At 40.6% G+C, this 19,562-nt stretch overlaps 1 protein-coding gene across 5 annotated transcripts; it reads right to left on the reverse strand.

The window, feature by feature from the left end:
• Positions 1–1,528: 1,528 nt before the first annotated feature.
• LOC145453415 (uncharacterized) lies at positions 1,529–18,742 on the reverse strand. Of its 5 annotated transcripts, XM_080331391.1 has the most exons (5): positions 13,584–18,742; positions 12,901–12,992; positions 12,259–12,521; positions 11,054–11,155; positions 1,529–4,518 (listed from the first exon to the last, which is right to left on the reverse strand). In XM_080331391.1, the coding sequence occupies exons 3-5, from the start codon at positions 12,490–12,492 to the stop codon at positions 4,387–4,389; spliced, it is 468 nt and encodes a 155-aa protein (XP_080187517.1). In that variant the 5' UTR covers positions 12,493–12,521; positions 12,901–12,992; positions 13,584–18,742; the 3' UTR covers positions 1,529–4,386. The 5 variants fall into 5 exon arrangements, with proteins under 5 accessions (XP_080187517.1, XP_080187515.1, XP_080187513.1 ...); XM_080331389.1 differs by having other exon boundaries at positions 12,259–13,733; positions 17,839–18,742; XM_080331387.1 differs by having other exon boundaries at positions 12,259–13,733; positions 15,083–18,742.
• Between the last annotated feature and the right edge of the window lie 820 nt (positions 18,743–19,562).

The raw sequence follows: 19,562 nt of genomic DNA on the forward strand, positions 1-19,562 counted from the left end.
TAGTTGAACTAATTAATCATGCTACCACAGAAACACGCCTCCATATAGAGAGACTGAATCTCATAATTACCTGTGATATTTTATCGCTATAACGAGCTATTTTGAAGTCAAAATGTCGATTTACGGGCAATATGTGTGTATCCGCAAATGTGTAAGTTCGAGCCTAAATCAAAACTGTCATTTTCTGCCAACATTTGAGTTGATGTTTTTTCTATATTTCTAAGGTGGCGACCAAACATTCTTTTTTGACTTGCTGTAGGTTAGATTGGAACATCTGAATTTTAGAGCGCATGTCTCAAAGGTCACCAGGTCGTTCGCTTTTGAACCCACCCGGTGGGGACCGATGACACGTTCGGGTAACAAATTTTGAACGTTCATAAATATTTTTCGAACGGCAGATGTTCAGGTATATATCCACGGTAGGTAGAGCTTGTATCAAAGTGTTGAGCCATCAAAGCATTTGTTGTTATCGGCTGAACATTTTGGGGCCAGAGATAATTTTGTAATTTATGTTCCATCGGTACCACATCTCCCTTACATATAGTTATACGGCATTGGAATTAGACGAGTATATTTCACTCTCTGTAGATACCACTGTTATGTTCTTGATCTTGTTTGAACAATACTCAATACGACGAGGTTGCAATAAGAAATCAGTATATTATCAGCAGTAAGACGGTAGACAGGCGACACGATCCAGAGTGCAGTTAAACGAAAATACCACGAGACAACAGAACACAGGGTATAAATACAAGCACGACACACGCGGAAATAATGATTGGTTGTAATTACTAATCCTATAGAAAGAAAGAGTTGTACGACACTAAAACGTAAATGCACGAACATAACAGTACTCCCCTGTAAGTTGAGAGAGTTGCCCACATTTACGTAGGTCTGTAGAAATCGGTTGGCTTTCTATGTCTACGCGGATAACGTCTACCCGGCGCCAAACAGGACTAGATGTAGAACGTTGTGCCCTATTTCTAAACAATGGTTGCTCAACTTGTGGTTGCTGAGGTTGAGCAACTTCCTGTGTGGCTGTATTATTGCCAGCTGAAATCAAGCGTGGTTGGAGTTGGTTTTTGTGCCTCCTCCAATACCCATGATCTGTTTCTATAATGTACACAACACGCCCCATTATTTCCGCCACCACGCCAGCAACCCACTTTGGTCCGCTTCGGTAACTGCGAGCGTAAACCGAGGAACCAATCTCGAAATGAGTGACTGATTGTCTCTAGGCGTAACGGGTTTCGATTTATCGAAGGGCGAGCACAAACTTAACAAATTCGCTGCTGCCGACCATGTAAAATATCAGCAGGCGTTTTCCAGTCTATGCTCGGGTGCGGTGCACATCGGTATGTAGCGAGAAGTGTTTGGAGCGCGAAGTTGAGATCTTTTCCCCCGTCGCAATCTTTTATTAATCCAGCTTTTAAAGTCTGGACGAATGGTGGCGTGGGTTCGAATCCCACTTCTGACACCAATTGTTATGTTCTTGATCTTGTTTGAACAATAACTCAACACGACGAGGTTGCAATAAGAAATCAGTATATTATCAGCAGTAAGACTGTAGACAGGCGACACGATCCAGAGTGCAGTTAAACGAAAAGACCACGAGACAACAGAACACAGGGTATAAATACAAGCACGACACACGAGGAAATAATGATTGGTTGTAATTACTAATCCAATGGAAAGAAAGAGTTGTACGACACAAAAACGTAAATGCACGAACATAACAACCACGGCATTATGTCTTCAGTAGGATTATGACCGTCAGTAACGCGTCTTCCCAATTCATCCATACGAATATACAAGATAACCGAAAAACTATCATGCTATCCGTGGCTTCAGCAGGTCATTCACATCAACACACGCAACGCTATACACCAGTGGTTTTGAACCCGTTTAGCTTCGCGGATGGTAACATTTGAAAACATCGCTTCCAAACCGGTAGACCGTCAGAAACTAAAATACACCCAACAACAACGTCAAAATTACGCAACTCCAGAGCCCAGAATGGAAACTTAATCTTATCTGCACGTGCTATACGGAGTTCTATCGACGTCTCCGCAAGGCACAGTCCTGACGAACCAATTAATTGGAATTTAATCGTTGGTTTTATACTGAGGAGGGACTTCGATGATTTGTTTAAAACTATTGTGATCTTTCACATAAAACTGGTGATAGGCTACATTATACAATTTCGTAAAACACATACAGCATTGTGATTAAATCCAATTGGTGACTTATATGGTAAACCAGAAAAAGACCATGAATTCGACACTACGCCACAGTGCTGCAAATTACATTCGAAATTTCTGTGTCAGTTCCAAATTTGATGTTTTGTGTCTCACAATATTAGGGAAGCCTACAAGTTATTGCTTTTTGCAACTGAGATATAAAATTGAAGTATTTTGACGAACCGGTAGGAACCGTGGACGCGGGTTAGCGGCTGGGAACCACTGCTCCAACTTATACTGTATAAGGTCCCTGTCGCGATAAAGGGCTATCGCATCGAATATTGAGCAGAAATGCGCCCACGTCCATTTATAACATCGTTGACTTTTACAGATCAAACATATACATCATATACTTAATAAACGAAAAGTGCACTGTTATTACACTGCATGAAAGAGATGATTGTGGAGTACCCTAACTACGGGCACATTAATTCAGTAATTTGTTGTGAGTTGTTCACAAACCAAGGTTTGTTTTATTCAAACAACATTCGCGCCAATCGCCTATAACAGGGGTAGCCAACCTTTTCAGCCAAAGGGCCCATTCGATTGACGAACTATTGCGCGGGTCTCTAGCCGCGCCAAGCGCGAAATTTTGTTGATGTTTATAGGTCAATAATATTAGCACTTGACTATATTGCGGGCTTGCTGTATATCGCTGGGCTCAGTTTGCGAGGACAGGGCTGTTCGGCGCCTGGACATATCGATATCGAAAGCTTCGACCAACGTGTAGAAAATTTTTACTTTTAAAAAATCTATTTAAATTATTCTGCTTTTATTGTAGTGTACGAAGATCTACCAATATGTGACTGGCTCATGGATCTGCCAATGCTTAGGAACTGATATTTTAGTCATCACATCTCAAGTATTGCGGCCAGACTAATCAAATTTTTGGCTGGCCTTGCAAGTTCACTATCTGTGCAATCCATTTTTTAGGATATTATAAATTTCGGAAATTACCTCGCCGCCCCCCGGCCCTGGCCTATAAGATCATTTGCGCCCCGTACAGTAATTTCCGCAACGTCATATGTTTTTATACGGATAAAGCTCCGACACACAGAAACGAGGCTAGACTCGAACAAACAACCATTAGTGTCGTGACAGTGTCGCTTAGCACCAACAAACCAATTTTTCCCATCATCGATATTACACCTATCGTTGGGACCCCGGGAAATCCCGATCCCGGGATCCCGGGCTTTGAAGCAATCCCGATGAAACCCCGGGATTTGTGAACAGCATCTACCAAGGCCATATCTCTTATTTTGGTAATAAAGCAGTGTCACACACTCGACTGATTGTCTAGAACAGTGGCTTCAAACACGCGGCCCGCCAGAACTGTTTTTGCGGCCGACGTAGGCGTTTTGATTTTTCAAGCATTCGACAATATTAAACTCGAAAATTTCAGATTTCGGATTTGAGAACTTGAAATTTCATTCTGAAACCACTTCAAAAACCTGAATCGCTATCACACATCAAAAGTCCACTAGCTGCTAAATTATAATGCGACAGCTTTTACGATGACACGATGCATTTGTCGTCTCGCATAGTTTCTAAATAACTCCCTATGTCGCCAAATTATGCCAAGCACAACAATATTTTTAAAAAATATTGAAAAATATGCTTTTTTCGTGGCAGCCGTGAATATTACAATAGTGTATTACATTTTCACAATGTGTATGGAATGCCCATCTGCAAGGTCCGAAAAAAAAGGCGTACTGGGAAATACATACTATACCCCTATTTGATGCTGCTACCCACCGCGTCATCAAAAACGACGAAATTGGCCTGCGCGAGCAAATTGGAGTTTGGGACCCCTGATCTAAACGATGATACTCTTGATGCTCTTATGTTTTGCGTCAATTCAATATCACAAGGACTAAATGTTATTTGTGTAACTTGTATGTGTATTTTACAACTTTTCTAATCCCGGGGAATCCCGGGATTGAGGAGCGATAATCCCGGGAAATCCCGATCCCGGGATTTCAAATTTGATCCCGAAGTCCCAACCCTAATTATACCAATAAAGGGATTTTGTAGCAAACAATATTGAAGTTCTGTGCTTCCAAAAGCCTAAATAAAGGGTATGTTTGCAACGCTTTACGGATGGTAGTGGTCAGTTGATAATTCGATAAAATTGTTCAATTATTCATCACATTAATCTCAGCACCGCGTAGGTGAATGCGATGACGACACCGATGGCAACTCCAACAATGTTCAACTTGAACGCAATCGCTGCTTTCCGCTTTGCCTCTTTGGGTTCCGAATACATCAAAGCATTTGCCTGCAACGCAAAAAAATGCGATTATATCAGATCAGATAAGATGCACATCAAGGGATGGCCAAACATTTCACTAGCTACGATGAAAAATCGTGCCCCGTGATCACCGAAAGAAAGAATATTGTTTTGCCATTGTGTGTGGTGCAAATCCTCAGACAGCAGACGTATCGACAGCTAAGTCTAGTCAAGTGCTTCCCTAATTAATTTTACGTGCGTGCCATTTTGAACATTTTGAATGAGCTCACGTACAACCTCGTAATATCGACTGCAACGGATGTTTGCAGCTCAAAAGTGCTGAAGGCCGCTGTTTGAACTTGATTGTAAGTTACGGGTAAGTTCGGCAAAAATGGTTTGCTACGAAGTCAAGTCTGGTGCGCTGATAAAGGTATAGATAAAATCGTTTGAAATTGTGACAAGGCTTGATAATCAAAAATATCCGGAACAGCAAATCGCGTTTCTATGAATTTATACGTATTTGTTCAAAATAGTACAGTTGAAGTTTTCATAACATCAGGTTTGCGCGCTTTTAGGGGCAGAGGAATGTATGCTGGACGCGAGGTTGCACAATGGACCGTAATTAGGTCGCGAGCAATCTGACATATCAGATAGTTTGTGCCATCAGGTCATTTCTACATTGAAGATCTTTAGTTACTGATGACACGAGTCTACCCTTCCTCCTTCGTACTATCTGGTTTGAAAAGGCCCAGCGTTACTTGAATACAAACAAATTAGAAATCTAGTTCAAAATATTTTTTTCAATGCTGAAATTTATAGGTCCGCTACAGGTGCTCGCGTATTATTTGATGTTTTCTCGCGTCCCACTAGTTGTACGCATACTACAGTTTCGAAACCACTGGTCTAGTCCATTGGTTCCCAAAGTGGGCGCCAGCGCCCTCCTGGGGGCGTTTGCGAGCGTGAAGGGGACACTGGCCATGAAATGGGCGATCGGGCGGTGAAAGTAAATGGCGGCGGTGTAGGTTTAGAAGGCAACTACTACGTAGTGTTGAAATGATTGATGGATAAAGCAGCCAAGTACGCAGTAAAATGCAAAATCGATTCAGTCAAGGCAATTCAGGGTCGTTGGCCTATTCATTCAGCTATACCGGAAAAGTCCATAGTTACTTCACAACGTTGATCCTGCCCATCAATGGACTGATTTCAGCACTCGGCAGAATCCCTATAAAGCAGTGGTTGGGAACCTTTTTTGTCTGAAGAGTTATGTGAACCCTATATTTTCCATTTTAATTCCCATAGAGCCGTACATGTCAATCAATTGTTACGTCCTAATTGAAAATTCGTGACGTCATTGTAGAACTAATTCGAACTCACAACATGGAATTCGTCACAGGCGCCATATTTTCTCTGTAAAAACTCGTAGGCTACTAATCATCCTGTGATAGCGCAATTCATCGTAAATAACTAAGGGCAAGTTTTTGTTGCAGTTAATTCCGTGGAAAGTTGCATTTATTTTTGAAAAAAGTTAAAAAGTTGCAGAAGTTGCATTTTGCTCGGTTGACTAAAAAAAAGGTCAATTTTCCGGTTCAGCTCCCCAAATACCCGTAAAAGCGTTACTTCGGTGCTGATTTACGATGTTTCAGTCGCATTTGGCCGTGTATTTCACCAAAATCGAAAATACTTTCATGAAAATTCGAAAAAGTTGCAAAATGTTGCAAAAAGTTGCATGAGAAAAATGGACAAAAGTTGCAAAAAGTTGCAAAGATTCCTTCAAACAGTTTAAAACAGCATTCTACATATCTTACGAGTATTTAGGAAGCTGCCGGAAGCTGTAAAAAAAAGTTGCAAAAGTTGCAAAAACTTGCCCTACTAATAATTTATAATGCATGATATTACTCCAAATAACTATAGCACTGATTCCAAAAATCTAAATATTGATCGACTTCTCAAATCGGCGGTAACATAAACGTCGCACTACACGCCTGCATTTTAACGTCAGTAGAGTAATAGAAAGCTACTTATCAATTTGGACGTGGATAGCGAAGCGTTGTTTGTAATTTGTTTTTGTAATTGGAATGTCACTTTCAAGATAGTTCATTTCTCGGCGTAGAACAGGAACACAATGTGTATTTAAAAACTAGATTGTCATATCTCCCCATGTCTGCTGTTCTCTTGTTCAACCAACGTTGCAGTCCAATATTATGCATCGCGCGATGCCGGGTATATCGAATTCGCGAGGGATGTTGTTCGCTGGCGCTACATCAACTTAAATTTTAGGATTTTGTAAAGGGGTCCGAGCCCTTAACCCTGAATACGCCACTGCCTTGACTTCTCAAATACATGTTTATGCTGCCACGAAGATAATTATTCTGGTCCTTAAAAAATATACCAACAAGTTGCTGCAATATCGACAAAATGAAGTACAAAATTAAAAATATATCAAAGAGTCATATCTTATACTCAAAAGAGCCATATATGGCTCGCGAGCCATAGGTTCCCGACCACTGCTATAAAGTGTGGATTAATGTGCGCTGTGAGAACTACCAAGTATTTGCGCAGTTATTACTGCACTGCGAGGAAACTTATACTTGACGGAGATATTCTCCACTTATGAGTCGAATATATTTGTTCTTGGTAATGATGAAACGTGAGGTGAAAGGTGAAGATGGCACTGTCTGGATTCAGTGACACGACCGTGATATCCCGAAATTTCGTGAGACGGAAATAATATGGTAATCTGATTTCTGGATATATTCCAATTATAAATTCTTTACCGAATAATCAATTAATTATGTACGGTTACTGAGCGTAGAAGGATTGAAGAGCAGGTGACATTGTAGAACAATTTTGAGTTCAAACTAGAGTTCACTATCTCCTATCAATCGTTCTGGATACACAATTAATGGAATAGAAATTCTCTCACTGGAGTCGCGTTGCCCTTTCTCGCTCATAATTGATATAGAACGTGCTTTTAGTGCCGTAACAAAGGTTCTTACTCACAGCGAAAACCGACTTGACACCGACTTGACAGCACGGGATGTAGAGATTTAAGAATGAGATTGTTCTTATCAGATTTCACACCCAATATATTGAGTATGATCACAATACACCATCTCTATCAGTTCGAGTAATCAGTACTCTGATTAATCTGTAATAAATGCAGTTCGTTTTCCTATTTATGCGTGGTGAAGGCGGGGGTCGGGGGCGCCGGTACCTTATTCGTCTTCCAGGGGGCGATAAAAGTTTGTCTATATATAGTCCATTAAGTCAAAACTATACGCAATGTTCTTGCAGTATAGTGGCTTACTGCAGCTACTAATAATGTTACTGTTACTTGAAGAGCTTCTTTAAGGTACAGGACTTAAATACACAAACGAATAGTATATTCCGTATGTGCCTACAGAAGGAGTTTCAAAAATAGTACTTTGAGCTTAAGCGCTCTCATCGCGCCGATTATTCCAAATTTCATGTTGGTGACGTCATATTATGTGATACGATTGTTGATATACAATGTTCTTTGCAATTATCTACTCATTGCTGACGATTACCCCTGACTAGTGTTAGCCCAAAATACTCGGGTTCATTTCGATTTGAATATACCATACAATTGCTACTGTTACGTTACTCAATATCGGAGTTGTCGGTCAACATGCGTCATCGACATTTTTATAAACGCACTTCGCGAAGTCAGACACCGACCAAAACTTTGTATGTCTTTGGGTATTCTGTCGCGGAGGTGATGGCTGATGCCAAAATGCCCTTATAGTATCGCACGAGCAGGCTGTATACCCTTGACTGAAGCAAGGGTCTGCAACCTCGTTTGCTCTACGGACCGGTTTTTAATTTTTTTCGGGGGCCGGTCTTTCAATATTAACGCAACTGAATTATGCTACTTTCGTTTTACTTATTCACAACGGGTTTCTACAGATCTGGCATGTGCTACTTGAACTAATCCAGTCAAAAACCCTAACCATACCTCCTGGCCTTAACTCCAGCTCAGGAGTCATCAAAATGCGGTCCGTGGACTCATATTTTGCGGCTCGCGACCTCATTTGAGATTTCTGAAGAACGCTTAGTAAAGCATTTTGGCATGTTGGAATTGATTTCAGTTAAAAAATACTACTGTACAAAATAAGCTCTTCTCCTGTACCAAACATCACTATTCCTCACTAGCCGATATGGCTTTGGCAATTGTAATAGACTTCCATGGAGGAGGAATAAGCTCTTATGAATGCGCATATTGCCTTGACGTACAATTGCCCAGACACTGCCAAAACCAGACGCTTACAAAACGACTTGTGACTCGCCCACAAGTTCAAGCTTTACGAGCAGATAGTTTTCCAGCAAATATCGTGTCTAACTAACTTCAATATCAATTCTTTAGACACTGAAAAGTGTTGTCAGCTATCGCGCGCAGCTAATAGTTCAAAATATAATGAAAGTGATGATAATGATAATTTTTGTTGTATGCCATTAATGAAATAGTATTTTTTGTGTGGTAAGTGGTAAGTATGCCCATTGCCTTAAAGAGCACAGCGTTGAACTGCCGTGAGGTTTTAGAAATGTGATATTTAAACTTTGTGGCCGATTTTCTCTAGTGAATTGTTTCGGCCCGCGGCCTCTACGAAATTTAAAAATTGGCCCGCGATTTGTTTTGAGTTGATGAATCCTCACCTTAACCTCGTCCAACCCCCGGCTAGCCTTAATCCGAAACCGTCACCATTTGCAATTGTCAATCAAATAAACTTGAACCATTCTGCTATTTTTCACTCAAATGACCATTATGACACTACTGCGTTGAGCCAATGGCAGACCATACAAAAAAATTACCACCCAGGTATCTTTTCCACTTTACATAATGCCAACTTAAAAATTATTATTTTTATTCGTCCCAAAAGTTCTCGGAGCGCTTCCCCTCGGGTGTTTGAAATCGAAACTATGATTTTACTGTCATGATATCATGACGTGTACAATTCTGCAACCTAAGAGTATTTTGTCTCTATGATGTCACAACATGCCTATACAGTGTTTGAATTCGAAATCTTTCCACACCTGATAATGGTGCCGGCCCTCGAAGGCTCGTGCAACGAATAAGATGATTGATTAGTAAGTGGAAGATAAATAAGGTGTAAAAACTAGCAATGCCTTAATTACATCGACGCATTGTCATTCGAATGAACGGTATTTTCAATTGTCACTCAAACGAGCTGTCCTGTCGCGAATAAAGTTTTTGGCAAATCATTTTGGTAAATCATCTATAGTTGAATTAGTTAAAATTGTGACAGTGATAAGTCTGTGTCAAAGCATGTTACAGAATCGGCAGTACATGCACATTTGTGACGCTATCAGCAAAACTCTTTCATTTAGGCTGGCACAAAAAACTGGTAGCTAGTATGCGACAGCCTAAATCAGCATATCTTATAATATACTGGAAAGTAGAATATTTCACACATATGGATGGAAAAAAATTACGGTCCGCATATTAGCTAATGCCTATAGAGCAGTGGTCGGGAACCTATGGCTCGCGAGCCATATATGGCTCTTTTGGGTATAAAATATGGCTCTTTAACAAATTATTAACATTGAACCCAATATATCAATATTGCAGGAAATAGTTAGTGAATTTTGATAATGACCAGAATAATTATTCTGGTGGTAGCATAAACATATCTTTGGCAGTTCATGAAAGTGGGGTATCCAGGGTTAGGGGTCCTTATTTCCTTTTTCAAATTCCTCAAATATGCACCGGAGACTAACATCACTCGCGATTTCGGTGTACCCGACATCGCGCGTCTTGAAATCTTGAATTCATTGATCAACGGTTATCGAACATGGCGACGCTTGTATTACAATGCAGTTTTCAAGTACACATTTTATTTCTGATCTACGACGAGAAATGAGCTGCCTTGGAAGTGACATTCACAATTAGAAATTCAAATTCAAAACAACGCCATAGCTATCAATGTTCTTGATTGCTAAGTAGCTTTCTACTACCGCCGTTAACATGTAGGTGCGTAGCGCAACGTTTTGTTAGCCGACTACTGAAGAAGTCGATCAATATTTAGATATTCAGAATCAGTGCAACAATTACATGCGATTAATATCAATGATTGTATATTCTCAAGGTATTTACGATGAGTTGCACTATCACGGTTGAGGCTTGGCCCGTCTGTCCCTCATATGTGCCTTAATTCTACTTTCGCGCTTTATTTCGAACACAATTCGAACTTCCTTTATTTTGGGAATGAAAATATTCAAACACTATAGTCATTCAAAAACGTCCATCGAAAACACAAATTATCATTGAAAGTTTCAAGGTATGTACTGCTGTAGTGACCATGTTCGGCTCCACCTACGCATGTGAACAGAGAAAATATGGTGCACACTACGAATCCCATGTATGAGTACTACCAATACGTCACAAAGTTTCAATTGTGACGTAACAGTTGATTGACATTTATAGCTCTTTGTGAGATATAATTGAAAATATTGGGTCAATATGGCTCTTCGTTCGAAAAAGGTTCCCGACCCCTGCTATAGAGCATCGGTGATGATGTCTAAGCAAAATAACTGTATATTATACCTGACACGAAGTGACAATAGCGCCTATCCCGAGGCAGCAGCAACAGCACAGCGTCGTGAAAATGGATAAATACAAGTAGTTAGGAACTGGTCGTGCACTTACCTGAAAAGAAATCGAAATGCGTAATCATTTCTATATAGGCACGTTTAATTGACGACAGGTGCAGATGCATATTAGCACTTATAATTCCAGTACGTTTTATTCTACTTTGACTCACAACTTAGCCAGATGTAGTGTCTAATGCAGGGGCGGCCAACCCGTGGCCCGCGAGAAGGTTTTGAGTGACCCGCGAGGCAATTTTTGAAACTAGTTATATTATCAAAAATGGATTGCCCAGATTGTGAACTTGCAAGGCAAAACAAAAATTTGATTAGTCTGCTCGCAACACCAGAACTAAAATATCAGTTTCGACGCATTGGCAGATGCATGGGCCAGTAACATTTTTGGTACATCTTCGTACATTACAATGAATAAAAATATGTAGCGGTAGATTTATCTGAAGTAGAAATTTTTTTCACGCTCCGCGGAATATGTTTGTCATTCGATTTCTTGCTTTTAATAATATTGCCCCCTCCTGATAATGAAAAAAACACGTGATGTACCAGATTGAGTCTAACTATATTCGCAATTATGAAGGAAACTGTCGACCAACATGCGACCTTGCGTTTGCGCTCGTATAAAGATCGTCTACGACGAAACCTAGGCACAAAGTGATTGACGCATGTTGGCTGAATCTTTCGATATCGATGTGTCCAGGCGCCGAATAGTACTGTCCTTACAAACTGAGCCCAGCGATATACAGCAGATATACTCGAGTAACAATATTATTGACCTATATACTTTTAAAAACAAATCGCGCCTTGCGCGGCTAGTGGCCCGCGCACTGGTTCGTCAATTGCATGTGGCCCTTTGGTCGTAAAGGTTGGCAACCCCTGGTGTGCTGTGTCTAATATTATCCTTGGCTAGAATTCCTTGAAAGCGTAGAAGGAATTATTATCAAACTACATGGATCGTATGCTTAGCTTCCGTAGACGATCGTTGTGTATGTTACTTTGTACTGTCGCATAAAATGGTGGACCATTCTATATTCTAATTTCAATAGGATCAAGCACAACATGTTCAGATTCATACGGATCATCCGAGCACAGTTCTACTAAAACGATGTACGAAATATTTCAATGAAACAAGCGCCGTGGTATCCTTACCATGTCGTGTGGGTCATACTGAATCATCGGTTGCTTATTCACGATGTCAGGCTGATAGCCGGGAATTTGTTGTTCGGGTGTGGGTTGATTGGGATGTGATGCCGCATACCCGTATTGCGGTGGAGGTATTGGCAAACCAGGATTTTGTTGAGGTTGACTTTGGTTGGCATATGCCGGATGCTGGTCTGGAGGCATTTGATTTGGCGTATGTAGATCTTGATATTGCTGAAACATTATGTCTTCGAGACTCGTATCGCAATCGTCTGAATCCAATAGCAGACATGCTAAAAGGCTTAAGGCCATGTTGGCGTTCACTGTGAAAATGTATCAGAGTCCGTCGAGATACCACGACAAGACGAGCACACGTATAAGAACTCCAACAAAGTTACGACGAATGTCAGACGACATTATCATAATTACAGGTGTACGCATATGTAACAGTAATCGCAATTTCCAGAACAGAAATATTTGCATCGATATTCCAGGTTATCTAATCGGCTACTCTCGCATAAATTCGTTTGACAGTTTGCTACACTAGCCGTGAGCTGAATCCTGGCCTCTTAATCCAGCATACGAATTTTCCAAATCGTACTGACGAAAGAGACAGACGTTTACTTGATAACATCGCTCTCGAAGACATACCAATGGCTGTAGGGGTGTAGAGCAGTGGTTCTTAGTAGTCGCTGGCGATTTTGAAGGGGGCGGAAACGCTCAGGGGGGCGATATGGAGGGCGCTGAAGAAAAATAGCTTAGCAGTAAATGATGTAGTAGTAGGACATATCCCTAATGAGTCTTCAGAGCAAATTAACATTGCAGAAAACATGTCAAATCTCGACGTTTTCTACATATGCTTTCATAAATGTAGTAGGTTATTATAATTCATGTAAATTGAATTGCGCGTACTTTTAGATCGCCAATTTCCCGTTAAAACACGACCGTCACGCTTGCTAGGGTAATTTTCAACAAAATGTTTCGAACTATAGGTATTATATCTTGCAGCACACAGCGTGTGGAAATCGAAGAAGGAGGCACTGTATGTCACTTTTGAAGGTGAGAGCCCCTTATACATAAAATATGCTTTGTGCACGAAATGAATAACTAAATATAGGCCTACTTGTATTTTAGAGCTACAGAATTGAATCGTCAGAATATTTCTTCATCGTATCATAAAGGATGATACTATATATAGGGCTGTGGTCCACAACCTCATATGAACGCTACATGAGTTGCTTTGTTTGGAATACATTCATGTTAAAATTAATAACTGGTTTCAGTACTAAATTCAATGTGAGCAGATACATGCATACCATTCGCAGTTGACTTACTTAGTCACACAAAGCACTGAAACAAAATCCAATCCCATTAATTTCCCCGTATTGCCAATCGCATATGTGAATTCGGGATGTGTACATCTGGTTCGATCCACAGGGTATGAAACCGTACCCAATCGTTGTTCTAACCACCTTGATTTGACCCTGAAAATACCACATACAATTGGTACATGGTTTATTATAGTCGAGCGGTCCTCGAGCGCGATTAAATCGCGAACTACTTCCAATACTCAAGACCCGAAAAGACCGACTGGACTTCGACCTCTTACCAGGACCGAAACTGCTGCAACCCAAACCACCAATCGAGGGGGAGTGAGCTCGAAGGGTGCCCCAAAATTAGTTCGGTGAATGAACATAAATTACACATCATGTTTTGACGACTCCCCCACGAAAAAATACGCATAATTATCGAAAATATAAATAGGCATTTCGGCGTCGGCCATTACCACGCCACGATGAGCAAAGACATATGACGTTCCGGCCAATATGGGACCCCGAGAAGTGTGCCAAAAAGATCGTCAGCTAGAAAACTATAGCCGAAGAAGATTGCCCTTATGTTGATTGTTGACCGTAAACTACGATATAAATAAGTGTAATTGTCCATAGGTGCTTAACAGGGTTGTAGTAACTCGAGTAATGACTCGACTCGATTCGAGTCACGATTTTCTGATGACTCGACTCGACTCGAGTCACGACTTTCTGATGACTCGACTCGACTTGACTCGAGTCATTTTCTCAAAATATGGAAATGACTCGACTCGGCGCGAGTAAATTTGTGTATTGACTCGACTTGGACTCGAGTCATTGCGCATGACTCGAACCAGGTCATATGACTCGAGACTAAGACGGCAAAGACCGACATTTCATTGTAATTTCCAATAATATTAAAGTAAACACGCTATTTGGATTTCGTTTATTGGTACTGGTATTTAAAAATGCGACCAGAAACTGCTAACAGTGATGAAAATTAGTATATTATAAATGCGAACCATTCGATATCACCAAATAGAGTTATAAAAAGGGGGTTTAGCAAGACTTTAACTGGAAACTAGGCAGTCGACACAATGACCTGGACTCGGACTTGAGTCAAAATACCATGATTATTACTCGAACCTCTGCTCGCTGACTTGGACTCGGACTTGACTCGGGGGTAAATTGAAAATGACTCGACTTGACTCGAGTCAAAAATATAAAATTGAGATTGACTTGTGACTCGGATCCCTGTGACTTGGTTGCAACCCTGGCTTAAATCGCTCGTGTCGAATTATCATGTCGTCGCAATCTGCACCCCACAGGACAAATAACAACCATCAGAGAAAAATTATTTGCAAGTGAAGAAATACCAATTTTGAACCGTGTGCTTACTTTAGTTTAATACGTTTATGTGTTTCAATATCTTTTGACTATTTCGCGGACAAGAGGTAACAAAATAACGACATGTAATGAACTAATTTGTACAATGGCACGTCCGAATTAGTTTAATTATTAATTACCTGGTCGTCATTTTCGAAGGCAACAGCTCACTCAGCGCTACTGGTAAATCTGATTACGTGGGCAGAGAGGATATAAAGTTTATAGCGACATACATATGCAATTACCACCTATTCATTCATGCATTATAGCAAACTTTGACGCCTAGGGCGACCAGGCCACACAAGCTTTGCAGAATATCGAAATCACGCGACGGGGTTCTTGGCTGCGAAGCCCCAAGAAATTTAATATATCAGGCTATGGGTGCTCAACACAATCGTTTTTTAGAGGGACTGACGAAGTGATGTTACGGCCCTCCCTCTTACCCATTTTCTTTATTACAGTACTTACAATATGGGATGGTGGGGGGGCACTAGAACACGATAATTTTTTAAAGGGGGCGCTGGAGGAAAAAAGGTAAAGAACCACTGGTGTAGAGAGTCAGAGTCGCAAATCTTCATTATTGTTTGCCTTATTGAAGTTGCACTCACAGAAACTTTGTAACACTCTCCAAGAGAATGCGATTCACTCGTTCCTCAGCTTTGTTATATTGACTGGAAGAGGCATATAACCAGGGCCAGGAAACTAGCCTATAATTAATTGTGGTATAATAGGACAGGAGTATCTATGAATGATGTGGTGAGTTCAAGTATACAACCACAAAGTAGATGATGGGTAATGCCCTTTCTCCATTTGGTGTTTTGCTACCATGCATATTTTATTGCGCCTGTGGCAATGTTATTATTGCTGTGGCTTGATCACGACGTCACAGAAACGTGAATCCACTAATGCGAGTAACTATTTACTACATATTTTGCATGCTGTGTTACAATCAATCGTGGTTTCAAGTATTCCACAGCGAGATGAAGTATAAGATGTTGAAATCATGATACAACTCATAAGGTCGTGAAATAATCTTCTCTCAGGCAGTCAATAACCTACTCGATAGCAGTACATATGGCATGCTATTACTACGCAAACAATAAATTTGATTCTGGTGGGCAATTCTACAGCAGCTCAGCAGCATTTCTTACATATAATAGCCACGATACATGACCCTTCAGAGCCGTGGTACTCAACCCCGGGTCCACGGACCGGTGCGGGTTTGTTGCCAGTATCCTGCCGATCATCAAAGTATATTAGAAGGTATGACGGATCATAGGGGTTGTAATCTATCAACAGTCAACACCTTAAAATTACAACGACTATAGCCGATTGCATACAGCTATAAACCGCTAAAATAGTGGTTCGAACGACGATATAAGTTTGAATACTTCTATGTTTCCGAGGTTTTCGTTGCAATTTGGTGGTATATCTGCGGTACACCTATATACCATAACGGTGACCATAGTGAAACCATACTACCGCTGTCGCATTGTTATAATGTGGCCTATGGACAATGGAAACACTCGACATTTTCTGTCTTGATGGACAACTGTCAAATGAACTCTTTTGTTGAGAGAGAGGGAGAGAGAATCGTTTGTTGGCTAACCGTTTGGATACAAAAATTACATAAAAATGTAGTTGCATGGAATGTGATATACGGATAGACAAGGTACAGAGGGAAGGCTCGATATGACGCAGCTAGCAAAGTCGAGTCACCGAGCCATAAGCGTCTTACTACTGGAGTCGTCACCCTCAAAACTCGGGATAATCGATCAAAAATAGAAATGTAGGAAATAAACAAGAAGAAACTCACACAGAATCGTGGAAATAATTGAATATTCGAAATAAATGAAGTAAACATAATTCATTGACCACGTAGATGTATTCTAAATCAGTGGTTCGCAACCTTTTTCACCTCGCGGACCGGTAAAATCAATAAAAAAATTTGGCGGACCAGTGGACCTGCAAAAATCGAAATCAACTCAAAATGTAACGTAAGAAGCTGTTTTAGGCACGCACATTACTAGAGAGAGTGACATTTTGATGGTTATGTTCTTGATAGTATATTCATGTGATTTGACCGAAGTTAGTCTGCTGATTCGAGGTCAAACACTTTTGCTCAGATAAACGTGCTAGCGCCGAGGTATCGATTACAATCTTTCGCGATGAAGGCCGTGAATTAACCGACTACGCCAACTCGTATTCATCTCTTCGACAATATCTAGAGAGGAAGCGCTTTGGAGTCGAACCTAGTCAGTGTTGGGATGACTCGAGTCATGACTTGACTCGAGTCAAATTTTTCAGATGACTTTGGACTTAACTCGGAAAAATGACTTGACTTGACTCGGCGTCTCGAAATTTGGATTTACTCGTGACTCGAAGCAAAATATTCGAGTCAATTTTCAATCACCTAATAATCGGTGTCTTGTAACTCGCTGTACCTGTACGTGCATGCTCTCGACACTATGGTATGACATGTGAGCAACCTGTCATTCAACGATTGCGTAGCCTGGTATTACTCAGCCTCCATCGCCAAGTCATAAATAAATTCACCGCAAACGTAGTGATTGGAGCTTACATTGCCTTAGACTGTACAATTCTATCTGTGACAGTGTTTTTCTGCTCAGTACTAATCTCAACGAACGCTTGCATAAGGTAAATCAGACTGATATATAGGTTTACACATTTATATTACTCGCCAACAATTTGTACAGGCTTCAATTGTATCGTATGGATATATATTATATACGTATGTTGCGTATTGGATCATATCATTTTGTTTCAACTTCTGACAATTCACATTCTGTGATATTTTTTGCGGACAGTTACCGACATGGTCCAGTAGTTCTACATATATGTGAGCCATAAAATGCCCCGTTGAATGTATGATTACCTGGATATTCTTCGCTCGATTCATAATTCATAGTAAACCAATCTGTACTTCGATCATCTCGCAAAATGAAATAGCTTAAATCATGCCCGAACTTCGAAAATTCGACATGACTTTACGACTTGACTTGTTACTTGACTCGACCTGACTTGAGTCGAGTCACCTCCAAAAATCGAGTGACTTCAATTGACTCGAGTCAGAATGTACAATGACTAGAATTGCCTTGTGACTCGAAGGTAGTGACTTGATCCCAACACTGTGACTGGACCAAGCACCTTGTCGTGCTATCTTGCTCATTTCCCACTACCGCCAGACGTACTATGAATGCAATATGCCGAACGAAAACACCTGGTAACAGTGATACGTGGTTATCCACAAAATGAATGAATCGAAAACGAATGATCGTGCAAACTGCGCGGTTTACCGGGTCAGCTCGTATAGGCCTACTTGACGCTCGCATGTCGTCCAAGGAGACGGCTTGAACTTCAAGTTAAATCGAACATGTTTTCCAGGCCTAATGTTTTGAATATGTTGACGCATGGCCTACTACTACTAGGCCATGGTTGACGTTGATGTCTTATTTATTTCATCAATTGACAAGCCTTCAACATTTCGCATCTTAAGACTAAGGTATAATCTTTTAAAATACCTGGCCGAAAAGACGTCGCTGAGCGGAGGTTGAGAACCACTGTTCTAAATTACGGTAGCCTCGCGTTTAACATATCGTCTTTGAGAGTCTCTTACAATATAGCACCTGTAGTTTCCACCATGCCGCCCTGTCAATTATTTCCGCACTTCTGCTAATTATCAGTTTATCGATGCTATCGGTCAATTTTAATTTGCTACATCCTTCAACGTTATATATATCTACGTTGCTCAGGCGACTACGATTGCAATTGCGAATTACAATTACCTCTTTATGGTCTCTCTTGTTAGTTGGAAATATTTTCCCGCCATAATATAGGCACGGGTATCTGAACTCAGGTAAACTCACGTTTACTCATGTCGATTGATTCAAGGAGCGCAACGCGCCGCGGCATTTGTCGTGTCTACGTTTTCGGCAACTCTCAGAGAAGGGGTTTTGATTGAAGGTATTTATTGCTTCTCGGGCGACTTCGTGATGCCATGTGTCGTGGAAAGGTATGTTGCGATGCCTTGTGCTGTACTCGTAAGAATGAATAATATGCTCGAAGAGAGACCGAATTGAAGTTATCATATCTCAAAATTCAGATATCCGGTAAAATTATGTATAGCATTGGTATAAAATATAAAAACTTAACCGAGTATTGAGTGAACACATTTGATTACGAAGTAAGTTTCATAAGCTATTGAAATGGAGGTAAAATTGACCGAGAAAGCACAACCATGTCAATGATACTCGACTACTTCAATTGATTATTATACTCATATTGAAATGAACCCGAATATTTTCGGCTTACACACGTCAGGCGTAATCGTCAGCAACTAGTACCAGAAGGGGCACTCACTCACTCACTCACTCACTCACTCACTCACTCACCCAAATTTATTGGTATCATGCTTTTCGCCCAAAATGACATTGAGTTATGGCGTTCTTCTTCTATTGCGAATCGCAGGGCCAGGTGATGCGTACTTGACCAAACTGACGACAATTTTAGACGTTCAAATGTACATCACTACTTTGTAATCAGTAGGGCCATTTTTATATGACCTTAAAAATCAATTATGTGACTTTATTTTTGGGAAAA

The sequence above is a fragment of the Botryllus schlosseri genome, chromosome 13 (assembly GCF_051294905.1).
Source record: "Botryllus schlosseri isolate E-star chromosome 13, Bs_hap1, whole genome shotgun sequence".
NCBI lineage: Eukaryota > Metazoa > Chordata > Ascidiacea > Stolidobranchia > Styelidae > Botryllus > Botryllus schlosseri.

What these genes read in the sequence shown, in the direction of transcription:
- LOC145453415 (XM_080331389.1), bottom strand. Translation starts at nt 12,561, where the DNA reads ATGGCCTTAAGCCTTTTAGCATGTCTGCTATTGGATTCAGACGATTGC. An exon ending in AGTATGACCCACACGACATG is followed by an intron (nt 11,156 to 12,258) that starts GTAAGGATACCA and finishes ATTTCTTTTCAG; the next exon opens with GTAAGTGCACGACCAGTTCC. An exon ending in CTATTGTCACTTCGTGTCAG is followed by an intron (nt 4,519 to 11,053) that starts GTATAATATACA and finishes TTTGCGTTGCAG; the next exon opens with GCAAATGCTTTGATGTATTC.